This window comes from Rattus rattus, chromosome 8, assembly GCF_011064425.1.
Source record: "Rattus rattus isolate New Zealand chromosome 8, Rrattus_CSIRO_v1, whole genome shotgun sequence".
Classification (NCBI taxonomy): domain Eukaryota; kingdom Metazoa; phylum Chordata; class Mammalia; order Rodentia; family Muridae; genus Rattus; species Rattus rattus.
The window spans coordinates 109,926,875-109,941,613 of NC_046161.1; the positions used below are offsets into that span (position 1 = coordinate 109,926,875).

At 49.7% G+C, this 14,739-nt stretch overlaps 1 protein-coding gene across 1 annotated transcript in view; it reads left to right on the forward strand.

Annotated features, from left to right (window-relative positions):
* The window catches only part of Itga9 (integrin subunit alpha 9), a 293,447-nt gene that overhangs the window by 86,215 nt on the left and 192,493 nt on the right, over window positions 1-14,739 (forward strand). Inside the window, exon 15 of the mRNA XM_032911092.1 lies at window positions 4,684-4,844. Coding sequence (XP_032766983.1) covers window positions 4,684-4,844 — 161 coding nt within the window. The remainder of the gene's footprint in view (window positions 1-4,683; window positions 4,845-14,739) is intronic.

Here is a 14,739-nt window from a genome sequence, read left to right on the forward strand (position 1 = left end):
ACGGGGTGGTGCTACTCACCCCCCTGAGGAAGTGAAATGAGGGTGTTGGGTCTTGGAGAAGAATCTATGAAGTTGATTTATGACTGTTGGGGCCAACGGCCATGAAAAAGAAAAGGTTGTTGGTTAAGCAGATGAATAAGCAGGGAGGAGCAAGGCCTTCTCCCCCCCCCTCCCCGAGCCTTGCAGCCTCCTGTCTCGATCTCCCCTCTTATTATTGGCAGACCCTCTCAGGGAGCTGTTGGCAAAACAGGTTTGTGGGATCCCAACCCCAGGGTTACAGCAGAGTGGACAGTGGGTTTGGAACTGAGAACTGGGGACTTCATAATCCAGCAGGAAAGCACCCGGGTTCATGGGGGATCTGAAGTGTTAAAGCCATGTTCCTACTCCAGAGAGCACTGGCCTCAGGGGCCGTTCTCCGTGCTCACCCTGGACTCTGGAAGCATGGAGGTGGGGAAATGAGCCTCATCTGTGTTATTTTGGGCTCTTGGATCAGCAAAGTGAGAAGAAGCTCAGCCAGACTTCGTGCTCAGCCCCGGGCACAGAGCACAGGCTCACATTCTAACGGGAGGAGGTCTCCTCGCTTGCCCTTGTAGACACGTGCCAAGTGGCGTGCCGGCTGGCTTCCCACTCTGGCAGCGGGCGGGCAGCCCCACCAACAGGTTTGTCCCATGTTTCACTAAGCAATTTCAAGCAAGAGTTCGGCACATTCCGGAGAGCATTCCCAGATACTTCATCCTTGGCCGCCTGTGGCTTCTTGGAGCCTCTTGACAGCCACAAAAGAGAATCGAGTGCTGTAACCAAGAGCGATTTGCCCCTCACCCATAGGCCGTGTCTCGAGGTAGACCATACGGTTGTCTTGGTGGTCATGGGCTTGCACTAGCACCAGATGGAGGAAGGGGTGAGCCCCATGAAGTTAGCTTTCCCATTCTGCTAGTTCTATAACCACGGGGCTGTGTCCCCAGCCTCTGTTTTGCGCGCTGATCCTCTGCCGTCACATTTCCCTGGCTTACACACAGCCTGGCATAGCTTTTCGTGAACAAAGGCCCTATTACTGCCTGCAGACAAGCTGTAGATCCCAGCTCCTGAGGATGGACCTCAGGTGATCGATCCACAAGCACAGCAGGAATACACTTGGAAGCAGATACCTGGCTCCCACAAATGTTAGAGATGCTTGTATGCACCAAGAGAATATTCTCAAAGCCTCTTCAAAGTGTCGAGCCTTGTCATGGAAGAAACGGGGTTACCTAAGAAACTAATTACTGCCAAGTAAATATCGCATTCTTTGGAGGAAGAGAGAGAGAGAGAATTAAGAAAAGCTAGCGAAGTGGAAATGTCCCTTTCCCGCCTCTCCTGGGACACGCTGAGGGAAGCTGAGTAACGCTGGAAGGAGACGCAAGCCGACTTTCACAGCTGAAACCTTGTTCTGATGTAGATTTGGGAATGATTTGGTGTTGGCTGGGACAGAGCAGAGCCCCAGTTGATTCAAGACAGCTGGCGTTCCCCGCCCCAGCCCATGTGGGGGGCCTTTGGGAACCAGCTCTGGGGCAGGGAGGGGAGGGGAGGCAAAAGCAAGACAAGACGGTCAGCTTTTCCACCACATGACATCATTCGACATGGCATAGACACAAACTGCCAGAAGGAAGAACTTGATGCGTCATGTGCTATGGGAACCGGCGCTAACCAGAACCAGCATCCTCCTGGGCAGGTTCCTTGAGAGCTGGCTTGCATTAGGACCCCAAACAATCTGATTGGCTCCAGCCTAGCATGCGCATGCGTGGGGCACTTGAGTGGGAGCTATTTAAAGCTCCCCCTGGCGCAGAGGGCGTCAGAGTTGACTGTTTCTTTTTACTTCTGGCGGCTCCCAGACTCTCCTCACTCAGGAGTTTCTTCATGGTGAATCTTGCTTGTTTCTAGAAGTGAGAGTCTGATGTTAGAATCAACGCCTTCATACTTAAAATGTCCAGATAAACTTCATACCAAGCTCGAAGGAGGCAGTTCTAGAAAGGAAATGATTACTTTTGGCGATTGGATAACCAGGTCTGTCTGTGACCAGGCACTTGAACATTGAAAAAAAAATCTGCTAGGTTAAGGGGTTGGCACCCGCGTGCCCCACTCAGAGCAGAGCCATTGTCTCAGCCGTGGCTCTATTGTCAGAACCGCAGTCCCCTCCACCTCCACCCCCATGAATCTTAGAATCTTCGATAGCGACTACAGTGATACTTTGAGCAGTGGGTGCTTGCAAAGTGCCCTGCACAGCTCTGTGCATGCTTAGAAGTGTGGAGCACCACAGGAGCAAAGAAACTGCTGTCCAGTGCTGGGTGCTGCTTGGTGTCCTGACTTCTACCGTGAATTAGAGACGTACCTTAGTGGAGACAGGGAAATTGGAAAAGACCAAGAGGAGTTGGAGTCCATACCTCCCTCCCTGTCTTCCTGTGTTCCTTCCATTCTCTCTGAGCTCATCTGGCTGGATCACCAGGGTCTGCTGTCCCTTCCAGCTCCCTTTTCCTGGGAGTGTGGAGAGCCCTCATTTGGTAGCCAAGAGGAAAAGGGCTGTTAAGACCATTCAGCGCTAACCATAGCCTCTGACTTTGTCCCAGCAGTGGGCATCTCTAGATACAATCTTACTAAATAACATTTTGAAACTCGCTTCATTTAAATGTAACCATCCACACCACTGGGTTGTTGCTACTTGAATTCAATAGTAGATTGGCTTAGAGTCTGACCCTGCTTGGTTCTGCCACTTCTGTATTCAAAGGATAAGAGGTTTCAGGTCAGGTGAGGCTGAAGAACTAAGTCATTCTCAGACTGTGTGGTGGGAGTAGCCAGTCTAGATCTGGACAAGTCTTGATTCTGCTGAACAGGAGATGGTTCTTGGACTGGACTGAGTATCTTCCCTTTTGAAGCCTCAGGTCCCTTTGTCTCAAAAATGAAGGTTTTGTGTGAACTGACCAATAGGACTTCTTCAAGGCCTTAGAGGTCTACATGCACTTGTAACATGCGCTTCTACCCCGTGTTTCCTCTACTAGATCACTTTCCCTAGATGTTCTTTTCTTTACAGTAGAACTATCTCCTGGAATGATCCATGCCCTGGGTCCCTCCTGGTGACCCAGCTTTGTCTTAGAAACCAGCTGCTTGTGGGGATGTGCAAGTTAGGGTGTCATAGCCTTCACTTGCTAGGAATCTGCTATCTGGGCATGATGGGGAGCCATCCTATGGCAGGGGTCCAGGGAAGCCATTAGATAGAGCAAAAATACCCTGAGGCACAGCCACAGGCAGCTGTCAAGTCACCTTTCTCTCTCCCTGTTCAGGCTTCCCTTGGTCTCGGTCTCTTTGATGCTGTTAAGGACACAGTCAATCCTGTGAGTTGGCCTCACCTCACTTAAACACTGGCCAAGCATTGGCGTTCAGTGGCTCAGCTTCTGACAGATGGGTGTGTGGAGATGGCCTGGGGTGCCTTGTTGGCCTCCCCACTGGTCAGCTATCTCATCTGGTCTTTCTAGAGGCAGACATTATTGTTCTTCCACCATGAAAACTATACTTCCTGGAGCTAGACAAGCGGCTCAGTGATTGGAGTCTCCAGAGGACCCACGTTTGGTTCCCAGTACCCAAGCTGGGCAGCTTGCAGCTGCCTGAATGTCCATTCCCAGGAGACCTGATGGCCCTTCTAGCATCCTAGAGCACTTGTAATCACATACATACACATATACATTTTAAAAAGGCTTTAAAAAATATAATAAGCTCAGAACCCACAAAAGAGTTAGGAAATAAAATGGCTCAGAGGGGGGCTGGCCCCTGCCACAGAGAACAGTGCCATAGATCTGCTGATGCAGGAGTTCAGTTACCTTGTAAAGCCTACTGCTGGCTGTTTGCTCATAGACTGCAGGGTAACGGAGACGAGGTCTACCACGTTTACCTGGCACGCATCATAGCATCCTCCTTCCTTTTCGTATTCTATTCTGGGTGCAGGCCACTCTGCTGCCTGGCATTGTCCTCTCGGTATAGGGGCTGAGTTTTCAGGAAGAAAGCACCACGTAGAAGCCATGATGGCCAAAGTCTTGTTAGAAGGATGGGTACCCTGAGAGTAAAGCTATCCCCAGCCTGCACCTCAACTTCCAAGTAAGGGGCTCCATAGCAGTAGACTTTTTTTTGTCTCTGTGTTGGCTGACACCTCATTGTGTCTGGCGTGCCCTCTGCTCATTATCCATGGGTAACATACAGTCGGAGAAGGTCTGGCTTTTGTGAGAGATACGCAGTTATTGTAAGCAGTTGTTCCCTGTATCGCATCCTATGGTCAAATAAAAGTCACGTCCATGATGTTAGTCCCTTCTAGTTACATTTGACAGGCTTGCCGTGATGTTGGCCTGTCAGAGCAGCACCCTGCACATGCTGAAAGATATATATATATATTACATGTGGGTGGTTCTGTCGGCATCTCACAAAGGCATGAAGTTTGAACAAGGGTGAACTGTACACCTGATGTGCAGAATCCTTGGAAAGACAGAGACCGTTTTGGGTCTTCCGTAGGCTGACTACAGGCTCCTGAGAAGGCCTTGATGTGGGCTCTAGGGAAGTTTTCTATATCGTGTGAACTGGGCATAGGGTCTCCACAGAACTATGGGGCTGAGTGGTCTCAACTCTGAGTGTCCATCTCTGCTGACGTCTCCGTCCCTTATTTATTGTCAGGTCTGAACTACAATCTGACGGCTGATGTGGCACAGAAGGAGAAGGGCCAGCTGCCCAGGGTCTATTTTGTGTTGCTGGGAGAGACTGCAGGGCAGGTCTCGGAGAGGCTGCAGCTGACCCGCATGGATGAGGTGTGTCATCACTACGTGGCCCACGTCAAGGTCAGTCTCCTCGCCTTTTTAATCCTCCGGTCTTGGTCTCATTTGGAAGTAGCAAGAGTTACCTTTGTCTCATGATGTAGCCTCTGACTTCTGCAAGTCTACTTCACAGCTTGCTTTTCTTCTCTTAACGTTAAAAGCCATCTTATTTGTGTTTGATTCTTTTTGGAAACACTGTTGCATTGTGGAGGGGTGCACACCTGTCCTTTGGAATTGGTTCTGTTCTCCGCCTCCAGGAGGTTCTGAGGATTAAACTCAGGGCATCAGGAGTGCGAGGAGAATGCCACCCACTGAATCATCGCACTGGTCCCCTTTACTTATTGTGCTGGCTTCAGCCTCCGAGAAGAGGTAGAGGATGCCAGGAGAGTGGTGACAGTCTCTGTGCCTTGTTGTCTTGGGAGGTTTCTATCCTCTCCTCTCTGAGGTGAAGCCACACTCTGGGTCTTTGATTGGTCTCTGGGATGATGTCATACAGGTGAGGCAGGTACAAGATAGAATGAGGCCTGTCATTGGACAAGAAGGAAGGATGGGTGGGAGAGAAGTTTGAGGGAAGAGGAGGAGACAGGAACGGAAAGGATGGGAGATGGGAGGAGACTGGAGTGGAAGACGCCAAGAGAACATGGAGGCTGGTGTTAAAATTCCACGCTGTACCTTTACAGGCTGTTATGAATATTCTTAAGGGACGGATGTGTACAGGGCTTTGTATGTTTGGGTGGGCAATTACATCTTACCAATTAGGTCAGAGGTTATTGTGTTGTGTGTTCTTTCTTGTGGTGATTTGACTTTGGGAGAGTGTGTGGCAGCAGAGACACTGGGCCGCCACGGAGTTGGGAATGTGTGTTTCTGGCAAGATATCTAGCAGATATCTTAGGGCACTGTGGTGACAGATCTAGTGGGGGTAAAAGACAGTCCTTTTTATAATTTTACAACAACAGTGGTCGACTGCATGACATAGTAACTCACAGTCAGAGATGAGTTCGAAGATGGGTTGGACCACACTTCTCTTGTGGATTACTTTTTATTTATTTTAGGGGTGCATTTTGTGGGGGCTCTCTTCCCTTTCTCCAAATAAATGTCCAAATGTTTTTCTCTTCTTGAAATTATTTGCCAAATGTAGTTTTCATATAATTCAGGAAGCGAGGCTTTGATGACTGAGAGACCACTGTCCGATGGGAGCCCTGGCTGTGCTCACTGCTGTAGAGCGATCAGCCACTGAGCCATCGGCAGAGAGAACAAAGGCGGGCAGACCCATGGTGCAATGCCTGCGGGGTGTAGGGTTGAATCTCACGGACCCTGGCGTGGATTGGTTGTGTGAGCACTGTGTGTGAGTCTCTGCCTCTCTAAAATACACATGCGACAGTCACCCTGCAAGTAGTCATGAGCCCCGAGCAGGGTGGCGACCCCAGCACTTGGTAGGAAAGGGCTGAGGATCGTGAGTTCAAATTCTATCTGAGCCACTTAGAGAGTTGCAGCTTAGCCTGGGCTTCTTTGGTCAGACCCCACCTCAAAGCAAAACGAAAGATGAAATTGCACAGTGGCTCTAAAAACTTTGCCTGAAGTCTGAGGAAGCTCTCGGGGTGGTTAGTTTTGTCTGGGACATACATAATTTCCAACATTCTACTTACGTAAACACCGATTTTGTTTAGTTTGACGTAGTATTATTAGCCGTAGACATCTAGCAGACGGGAATCCGTAGATCGCAGTGTCTTGCCCTTGTTGCCTTGTTTGGGGGTCAGAGTCGGATAGTAACAGCTGCATCTAGGCTGTGTGTAGAGAACTGACTCCACGTCTGGCCTGGAGCCCATGGGTTCACAGCCTGAGATGCTTTGCGATGGGGCCGGGCTCTGCCTTCTGCCAGACTCAAGTCAGGGCCTGCCCAGGCTGGCTGCCCTTGACTTGGGGCTGCAGGCCACTTATAAAGCCACCCATGCTCTTGCTAAGCCTGCCCTGCCCTCCTTGATCTTAGATTCCTTTGGTTTGTGAATGAGGGTGTGGGCTGCTCAGGAAAGGCTCATGTGCAAACCTCGAGATGTATCAAGTGCCTATGTTTGGCACTTGCTAGGGCGTGGGGCTTCCTCGTGCTAAGTCTGCGCCACAAATCTTTTCCTTTGGGGCTCTTTGCAACTTCTTGCTTTGGCTGAAAATTCCCTAGCAGGTGGTTCATACCAACTAGAAGTCAGCGCTGCATGACAGAGCCACAGAGAACCCGCTGCTGGCCTTGGCTAGGTGCGTTTGGGAGCAGCAGTGGTGGAAAACAGGCTGGGCCAGAGCTGTCTCTATGGTGGTCTCTGAGGAAGGCTGCCCCAAAGGCTGGTCTGACCCCTTCTGTCACAAGCACTTACCAGATATAACAAATAGAAACATAAGGTTTCCCGTTGAATTTGGATTTTAGTTAACTTCTTTTTAAATATATGTGCAATGTCCCCCTTTCTTAGCGGCTCCTCTTTCTGAGGTATTAGTCGCTATTGGTCTCTGAGGTCCAGTGGTATTATATGGGGTCAAAAATCTAAAAATAATAAATGTTCAGTATCTTTTACCTCAGAATGGTGTGGTTCCATTTTTAAATAGTTGTTTCTTTGCCTAATTTATAAATTTCATCCTAAGTTATTTTATAACGGTTGATGATGTTTGCAGTTTCATACAGCCACAGGATGTCTAGGAACACATCCCTTGTGCCTAAGGGGACTTGGCATCACCCAAATACTACGTGGGATCCTGTGGTGGTTACTGCTGTCGAGGCATTTGATGGGATTTAGAATCTTCTATGGGGCGAAGCTCCAGGCACACCTGTGAGGGAAAACCTAAATTGGGCAAACCGAAGTGGGGAGGCCCACCCTAAAATTGGGCAACACCATCCTCCAAGCTAGGACCTTGCAGCCCATGAAAAGGAAGAAGTGACTGGATCCCAGCATCCATCTCTCTCTGCCTCCTGACGAGGTGTGACTGACCCCCTTGCCTCAAGCTCCCACCACCAGGATGTCCCCACCAAGGTGGACTGCATGCTTGAACGGTGAGCCAAAGTAAACCCCTCTTCCTCTAAGGTTGCTTGTTGTATTTTTGGCACAGTGAGATGTAGGGCAGTTGGCACTGATACACCTACAAAAACTATTAGTTCGTTTTGATACTATCTTACTCTGTCGCCCAGCCTGGGTTGAAACTCACAGGTCTCCCGGGCTTGCCTCAAACTCAGCCCTTCTTGCTCAGCCTCCCAAGCGCCAGGATTACTGCCTGCTGTGCCACTTATCTGAAAATTCACCTTTAGCTTGGCATCCCAAGGGCCTGTCTGGTGAGCCCCATGAGGGACTTCCGGTGACCCCCCCACCCCCCCAGCAGGGCTTCTCAGTTAAAACGTAGCTGATCAGAGCAGAAACTGGGGTCTGGTCAGAACAGTTTGCAGGCTAAGCACGGGCCTCCTGTGCGTGGATATTCGGGGTTTTCAGGGAGAGAAAGCAGACCCACTTTAGGGGATTGACACCTTATAGTTACTATTCGGCTGTTATCATTTGGACAGATGAGGCGGTAAAATATACCGGAGAGAGAGAGACGTAATTCCAAGAACTGCTCAAGGCAGGGAATAAATAAGCTGTCTTCTACAGTTACTACCTGGACCCGGACAGAGGACCTGGGCAAATGGAGGGTTATTTGAGTGAGACGAAATGTTAAGGAGCTAGCTAGCTGTCCCCGTTGTGGCACAGCTGGTCCAGGAGCTCACAGCCATAGCCTGGTGGCCTACAGGGGTTGTGGGAAAACAGCTGTGGAGGCTGAGGCTTACTCGAGGGTCGAGATAGGGCAGCAGGAATGGGGGAGGGGATGTGGCAGTGATCGCTTCCCAGCCCTGGAGGTATAGACTGGAATCTGAGAGTCAGGACTAAAGGACCGTGACTCAGTCTCTGCAGAGAGGCCTGGCTCTCAGCTCGGCAGACAAGTCATGGAAGATAAATGCAAACGTCCCGTCTTATCGAGCGCCATATGGCCGGCAGACAGGCCGGCACTGCGGCCACGTGTGCTTTGTTTAGGTTATCTTTAGGCATTTTTCTTTCTGTCTCTAAGCCTGTTCAGTACTCTCTTGTTTTCTTTTCTGCTTTCTCCCACTAAGTCTTCGCTCCATATATGGTGATATTCTCGCTGTGGTGACCGGCTTGGACCAGTACCTGTCTCCTGAATGCTACCTTGCTCTGCTCGTGAAGGGACCTCCGGGGAGGTTCCACTTTTGTAGCAAGACACACCCTGTTCTTGGGGCAGTGCTGAAGGTGTTCCAGTGGCTTCCTTGATTGTTCCCCAGATGTCATGCACTCCACTTATCTTTCCCCTTTCCCTCAAACCGGTCTAGCTTTGGAGGTAGCTGTCTTCTCTCTGAGTAACCTGACTCCACCCTCTTGCACGGAGGCCCTTGGGCTCCTGCTGCTTTTCTCCAGCCCTGCAGTTATGCTAGGTGCTGTTCTTGTGTCTGCCTCGAGCCGTGCACCTCCCGCCCACTCTTTCGTCTGAAGGTTCCACCCCCTAAATGCTTGCTTTCATAGTTTCTCTTTAAACCAGATGACTGTCGGTGCATTTGTAGAGTAAGAGGGCAGCACCCTTGTGTAAACAGAAAAACCGATCGTTGCCTGACCCAGAAGGGGACTCTGCAAAAACAAAACCCGTGAAGTCGGAACGCCGCCGTGGAATTCTGGTCAGTTCCTAGTCTCTGCACGTGCCTACCCACGCTGTGGGTTGAAAGGGGAAATTACCAGACCCGGAGGGAAGTGAAAACATTAGGATACCGCAGTGGTGTGCTCTCTTTAATGCTGTCGGAAGGATGAGTAGGAGGGTGGACCAGGGGGTAACTTTTTAAACTGATGGTCCTTCTATAGAGCCATGCCGAGTGTCATTGACAGCACACACATCAGCCCACATGCCAGCCTTCGCCGTGTTCTGAGTAATGTGCCTCTTCCGTCCCCATCTGCTGAATGTCTCTGACTGTCCCCGAGGGTTCTCTCCCTTCACAGGCCAGCTCCAGTCATGGTCCCAGGCCCTAAGGACCCTCCCTCATGTTCGGTTCTACCTTCTGGAAATGGTTTCCCAGCAGACTCCCGCTTTGGGACGGTAAGCTCAGAATAAATACCTAGTATGTGGAACCATGTTGGAATGGCCAATTGGACTGACTAGACCCCGGGATCACAAGGAACATCTTCTGTACCCAGAATGGAGCTCGTATCTCTGAGAAACCAGTGCACGGTGTTGGGAGAAGGTGGGCAGCAGAGCTTGAGACAGGAACAAATGTCCCGTGACTATTTCTCTGACAGACGGTGTCACCCAGACCAGCCGTGACTACTCCGAGTCAGGCAGTACCCAGGAAAGCTTGTCCTTAACCTTGCATTAGATGGCGTGTGGGACAGGACAGTGAACAGCCTCTAGGAACCAGGAAGGAACCATGCTGAGTGAACCATGGGGATGGGGGGAATCCTACACACAAGGCCTGCCCCTTCCTTCCTCCTGTGAGGGTCAGTAATGCCCCCTAGAAGCCCTCGGTAACCCCTGAGGGCTGGCGAGAGGCTCAGCAGGTAAAGGCCATTGCCACAGAGCCTGGCAATCGGAGCTGGATCCTTTGGGTCCCTGTGGTGAAAACTTCTAACTTCTGGGATTGTTCTCTAATGCAGTGTTCACATGTATCATGCATGACACCCACCCACCCACACCCCCACACACATACACACACGAATGTAAAAGGAAAAAGGTTTGTTGACCAGAACTGAACTACTGATCAGCCCAAGAGCCTATCACAGCTGTTAATGTCAAAAGCAGGCATAGGAAAACCCACAAGAACAGGACTCTGAGTGCTTGGACCATTCTGGGAAGTCACAGCTCTCCTTGAAATGGCTCTAATATGTTTCATGGAGGGACTTGCAAGAGGACTTCAATCAAGTTTCTGTGGGCCCTACTTGTAGGAACAGGTGCCCTGCTGGCCTGGCAGGGTCTTGCAGTGGTCAGTGCCATCCCGGACTGAGATCACACCTTGGGCTCTGTCCGGGTGTCTGGGTCTGCTCCCATTCTCACATCCCATACAGCACCTCCAGCCCTCAGCTCAGTCACGTTCTGTGCATCTGCAGAACAGCCATGGGGTGATGGGTCTCAGGTTTGGACGTGCTCCCACACTCACACGCGCGTGCGCACACACACACACACACACACATACACAAACACAGGCACACATATACACACTTATATACACTTATATACACTCACATACACACTCATATACATACATATACATATACACGCATGCACATATACATATGCACACAGTCATATATATAGACTTATATACTCACACTCACATACATATTCACACACTCTACAAAGACACATACATACACACTCACGCACACATGCACACACACAGATATGCACATATTCACATACACACACATGCACTCACACTCACATACACATGCCCACACACAGATATGCACATATTCACATACACACACATACACTCACACTCACATACACAACACTCACATACTCTACACACAGGCACACAAAAACACACTCACATACTCATACGCTCACATAGCATTCACACTCACACATGTCCATGCTACACCCCTCACATACACATACACACTCAACATTTACACACAGTCACTCACACACGTACACACACATACACTCTCACGTACTTGTTAAGAAGCAAATAGTCACGGAAAGGACATTCATTTGCAGTGAAGAGCTCTTACGTGAGAAATAAGAGGAAAGAAACCGACAAAGGTTCCTTCCTTTTCTAGAGAAATAATAGCTCAGGGCCAGCCATCTTGATAATTTGGAGAGATGGCTGAAAAGACTTAAAGTTGTAGGGTTTGACAGGTTTGAGACGTAGGGGTGTTAGAAAAACATAGTTAAGAAGCATAGAGGGAAAGAATGTCTCTCAGCCCCTTCCGTCCCGACAGCAACGGTTTTTAGTTTCTTAGGATGGCCTGCAAATGCTCGTTAATATACTTAGAAAGCTGTGCTACCCCCTGGAAGGTAGCAAGCTACAGTGCACTGTGGAAAGCTCCCTTGCTTCCCACAGTAGCATGGACTTCAGTACCTCTGCCGTACGACGGAGCGCTACTCGGCAGAAAATGGTTCCCTGGGAACGCGTTAGCAAGGGTGACTTCCAGAAGCATTGTGTGAAGATGCAGTAGGAGACCTGCCGTCTGTGCCTGTTTGTGTGACACTCTAGAAAAGGCCACTTCATGAGCCAGAAGGTGGATCAGGGGTTTCTGGAGGCCAACAGTACGGAGAGAGGTGGCAGTTACTAGCACCAAAGACAAATGAGACTCTGTGGGGTGAGGGGCACATTTTAAATCATGGCTGTGGGGTGGCTGTGTGAGTAGAACCTGTTACTAAAGTTGATTGGTGTGTAGATTGAAGTGCAGTGTTGTCATATATAAATTATATTTCAACCAAATGTAATTGGTTTTGTCACATATTCCCAGCACAGAGGTGTCATGGTGGTGTGTGCGTCCCCAGTGAGCTTGGAGATTTGCCCCACGGTCCTTCTGTTGAATCCCTCCCTCCTCTTCCACCTCCATGCCCACAATGTGTCCCTTCCATTAAATATGTCCTGTTTCTCTCCTCAAGATGCCACGTAGAGAGGGGACGCGTGACGCTTGTCTTTCTGACACAGCCTATCTCAGTGCAACAATTGCCCTCCACTCCTGCCAGTTCCCAGTGTTCTGGTCAGATGTAACAGAATACTGACCGAAAGCAACGTGGGAAGGGAAGGGCTTATGTGGCTTAGAGGGCTCAGTCCATCACTGTGGGAAGTCAGGGGAGGAACCCAGAAGCTGGAACTGAAGCAGAAGCCAGAACTGAAGCAGAAGCCATTGAGGGTCGCTGTCCACTGGCTTGCTCTCTGAGGCCTGCTCACCTGCCTTTCTTATATATTTGGTTGTGAGCCTAGACTTTAACAGCTGAGCCATCTCTCCAGCCCCTCACCTGCCTTTCTTACACAGCTCAAGGCTAGCTCACAGTGGGCTGGGCCCTCCCACATCAATCATTAATCGGGCCAGTCCTCTGAGGCGGATCCCCCGAGATCCCTCTCTCTGGGTATGTTGAGGTTTGAGTCTATGGACAGAACTGTGGAAAACCTCTCTATTTGAGTTTGCTTTATTTTGCTCAATACACTCTCAAGTCCTTAACTGCTGATAGCCTCTCCCCTCCCTAGTTATTCAGTTTTTAAAGTTTTAAGTTTTTGCTTGTCTCCTCTCTTTGCTCTGTTTTTGTTCTTGATTTTCTTTCGAGTCAAAGTCTCAGGTAGCCCAGGATGTCTCCTAACCCACCATTGGCTGAGGAGCACCTTAAACTCCTGATCTTCCTGCCTCATCTACCAGTTGAAATCACGGATGCAAGTGTCATGATGCCTAATCATCTCCTTTTATTTTGGCAAACATTTCTTCTCTTGGAAGAAATAGAAATATGGCAGTCAGCTGGGTTCCTCTACCGGGGTCTTTAGAATGTAACGAAGTGTGTTTGGGGGAATGCGAGGTCTGATAATACAGAATTAGCGTCACGCCTTTGGTAATTAACCTCCCTCTGGAAACGATGCGTAGGGGAAAAAAATCCACACCATTCTGGCTGGCAGCACAAACTGGGCATCTAGGATGTGACAGTCACTGCCTGTTACAACTTGTTAAGTATTCACTGCCATTATCCTCATAGGAAATAAGGCATAGAGGAAGTGAGGAACTGCCCAGAACTTCTGGCTGTCAAACAGGACTGGAACCCAGAAAGTCATCATACGGCAGCACTGTTTATACAGATGACCCACTCGGACTGATGGCCTCTCTGCTCCTCTTGTGTGGAGGAAAGTTAGAGAAAGTTGCTTTGTAGTACTACAAAGAGGCTTCCCCATTGAGTTCCAGGAGCATCTCGTCCGAGCACGTGACACCAGAGGCAGTCGCTTGAGGTGCCCTGCCCTCTAGAGCAACACTAGGCTTCTCGTGTTTAGCAGCAGGCTGTCCGATGTGGGGAGAGTTAACGAGAGTCCTCTGCTTGGTTTCCTGGTGAAATATTTCACCACAGCCAATTTTAAGCAGCCGCAGGACATCACTAATGCTGGTTTGGAAGACACGTGTAATAGCGCATTATGCGATGGCAGGTCCGACACTTCTAAGCACCCTCAGGAGCACGGACCGTGATGAAACACAGCAGATTAGGATGACTTCTGAGTGTCTGAGACCGTCACCTAAATATAAAGTTTAACTCGCAGGGCTCTTCTGTTTAACTCTTACTAAAGTCTGTGTTGAGCCCTGACCTGCAGAGTTCTTGGAAATGTCACGGTGGGGGTCCTGCAAACCGGCTGCTGCCAGCTCACTGTCTGTGTGTTTGTCAGTAGCTGGGACTGCTGTCTGAGTCGCGCATTACGCGTGGCTGTTTATCAAAGTCATTTGGCTTTGTCAGTTGATGGGAGTATGAACTTGCAGGGTCCCCGTAACCATCCGGCCACAGCTGTTCGTGTGTTGGCTTTAGAGATGGTCTGTATTTTGGCTGAGTTTATTAGACTGTATCACACTCATTCATTTAAACTTTTTAAATTGAAACACTTCGATCTTATTCCTCATCCCTCATCCTCTGTGTAGGAGCGAGGGGTGAAGGGCTGTCCTGCAGCCCTCCATGTGCTAAAGAAGCAGGAGGCATGGGAGAGGGGACTGGTAACAGTTAACCTCTTCTGCTTAGACCCTGGAGACTTCCTCCGCTTGAATTTGACCCAGTCCTGATGAGTGTGCAGTACCAGGGCTGTTCTCGAAGTCTTGGTTCTGGACTTTGGTCTTCTTGCCAGGAGACTCGATCAAGTAAGACCTCAGGGCCCATCCTGCCTTTTTCTCCAGTCACTGTCACTGAGGGCAGCGTATCGAGGTAGCTGAAATTGTGCCAC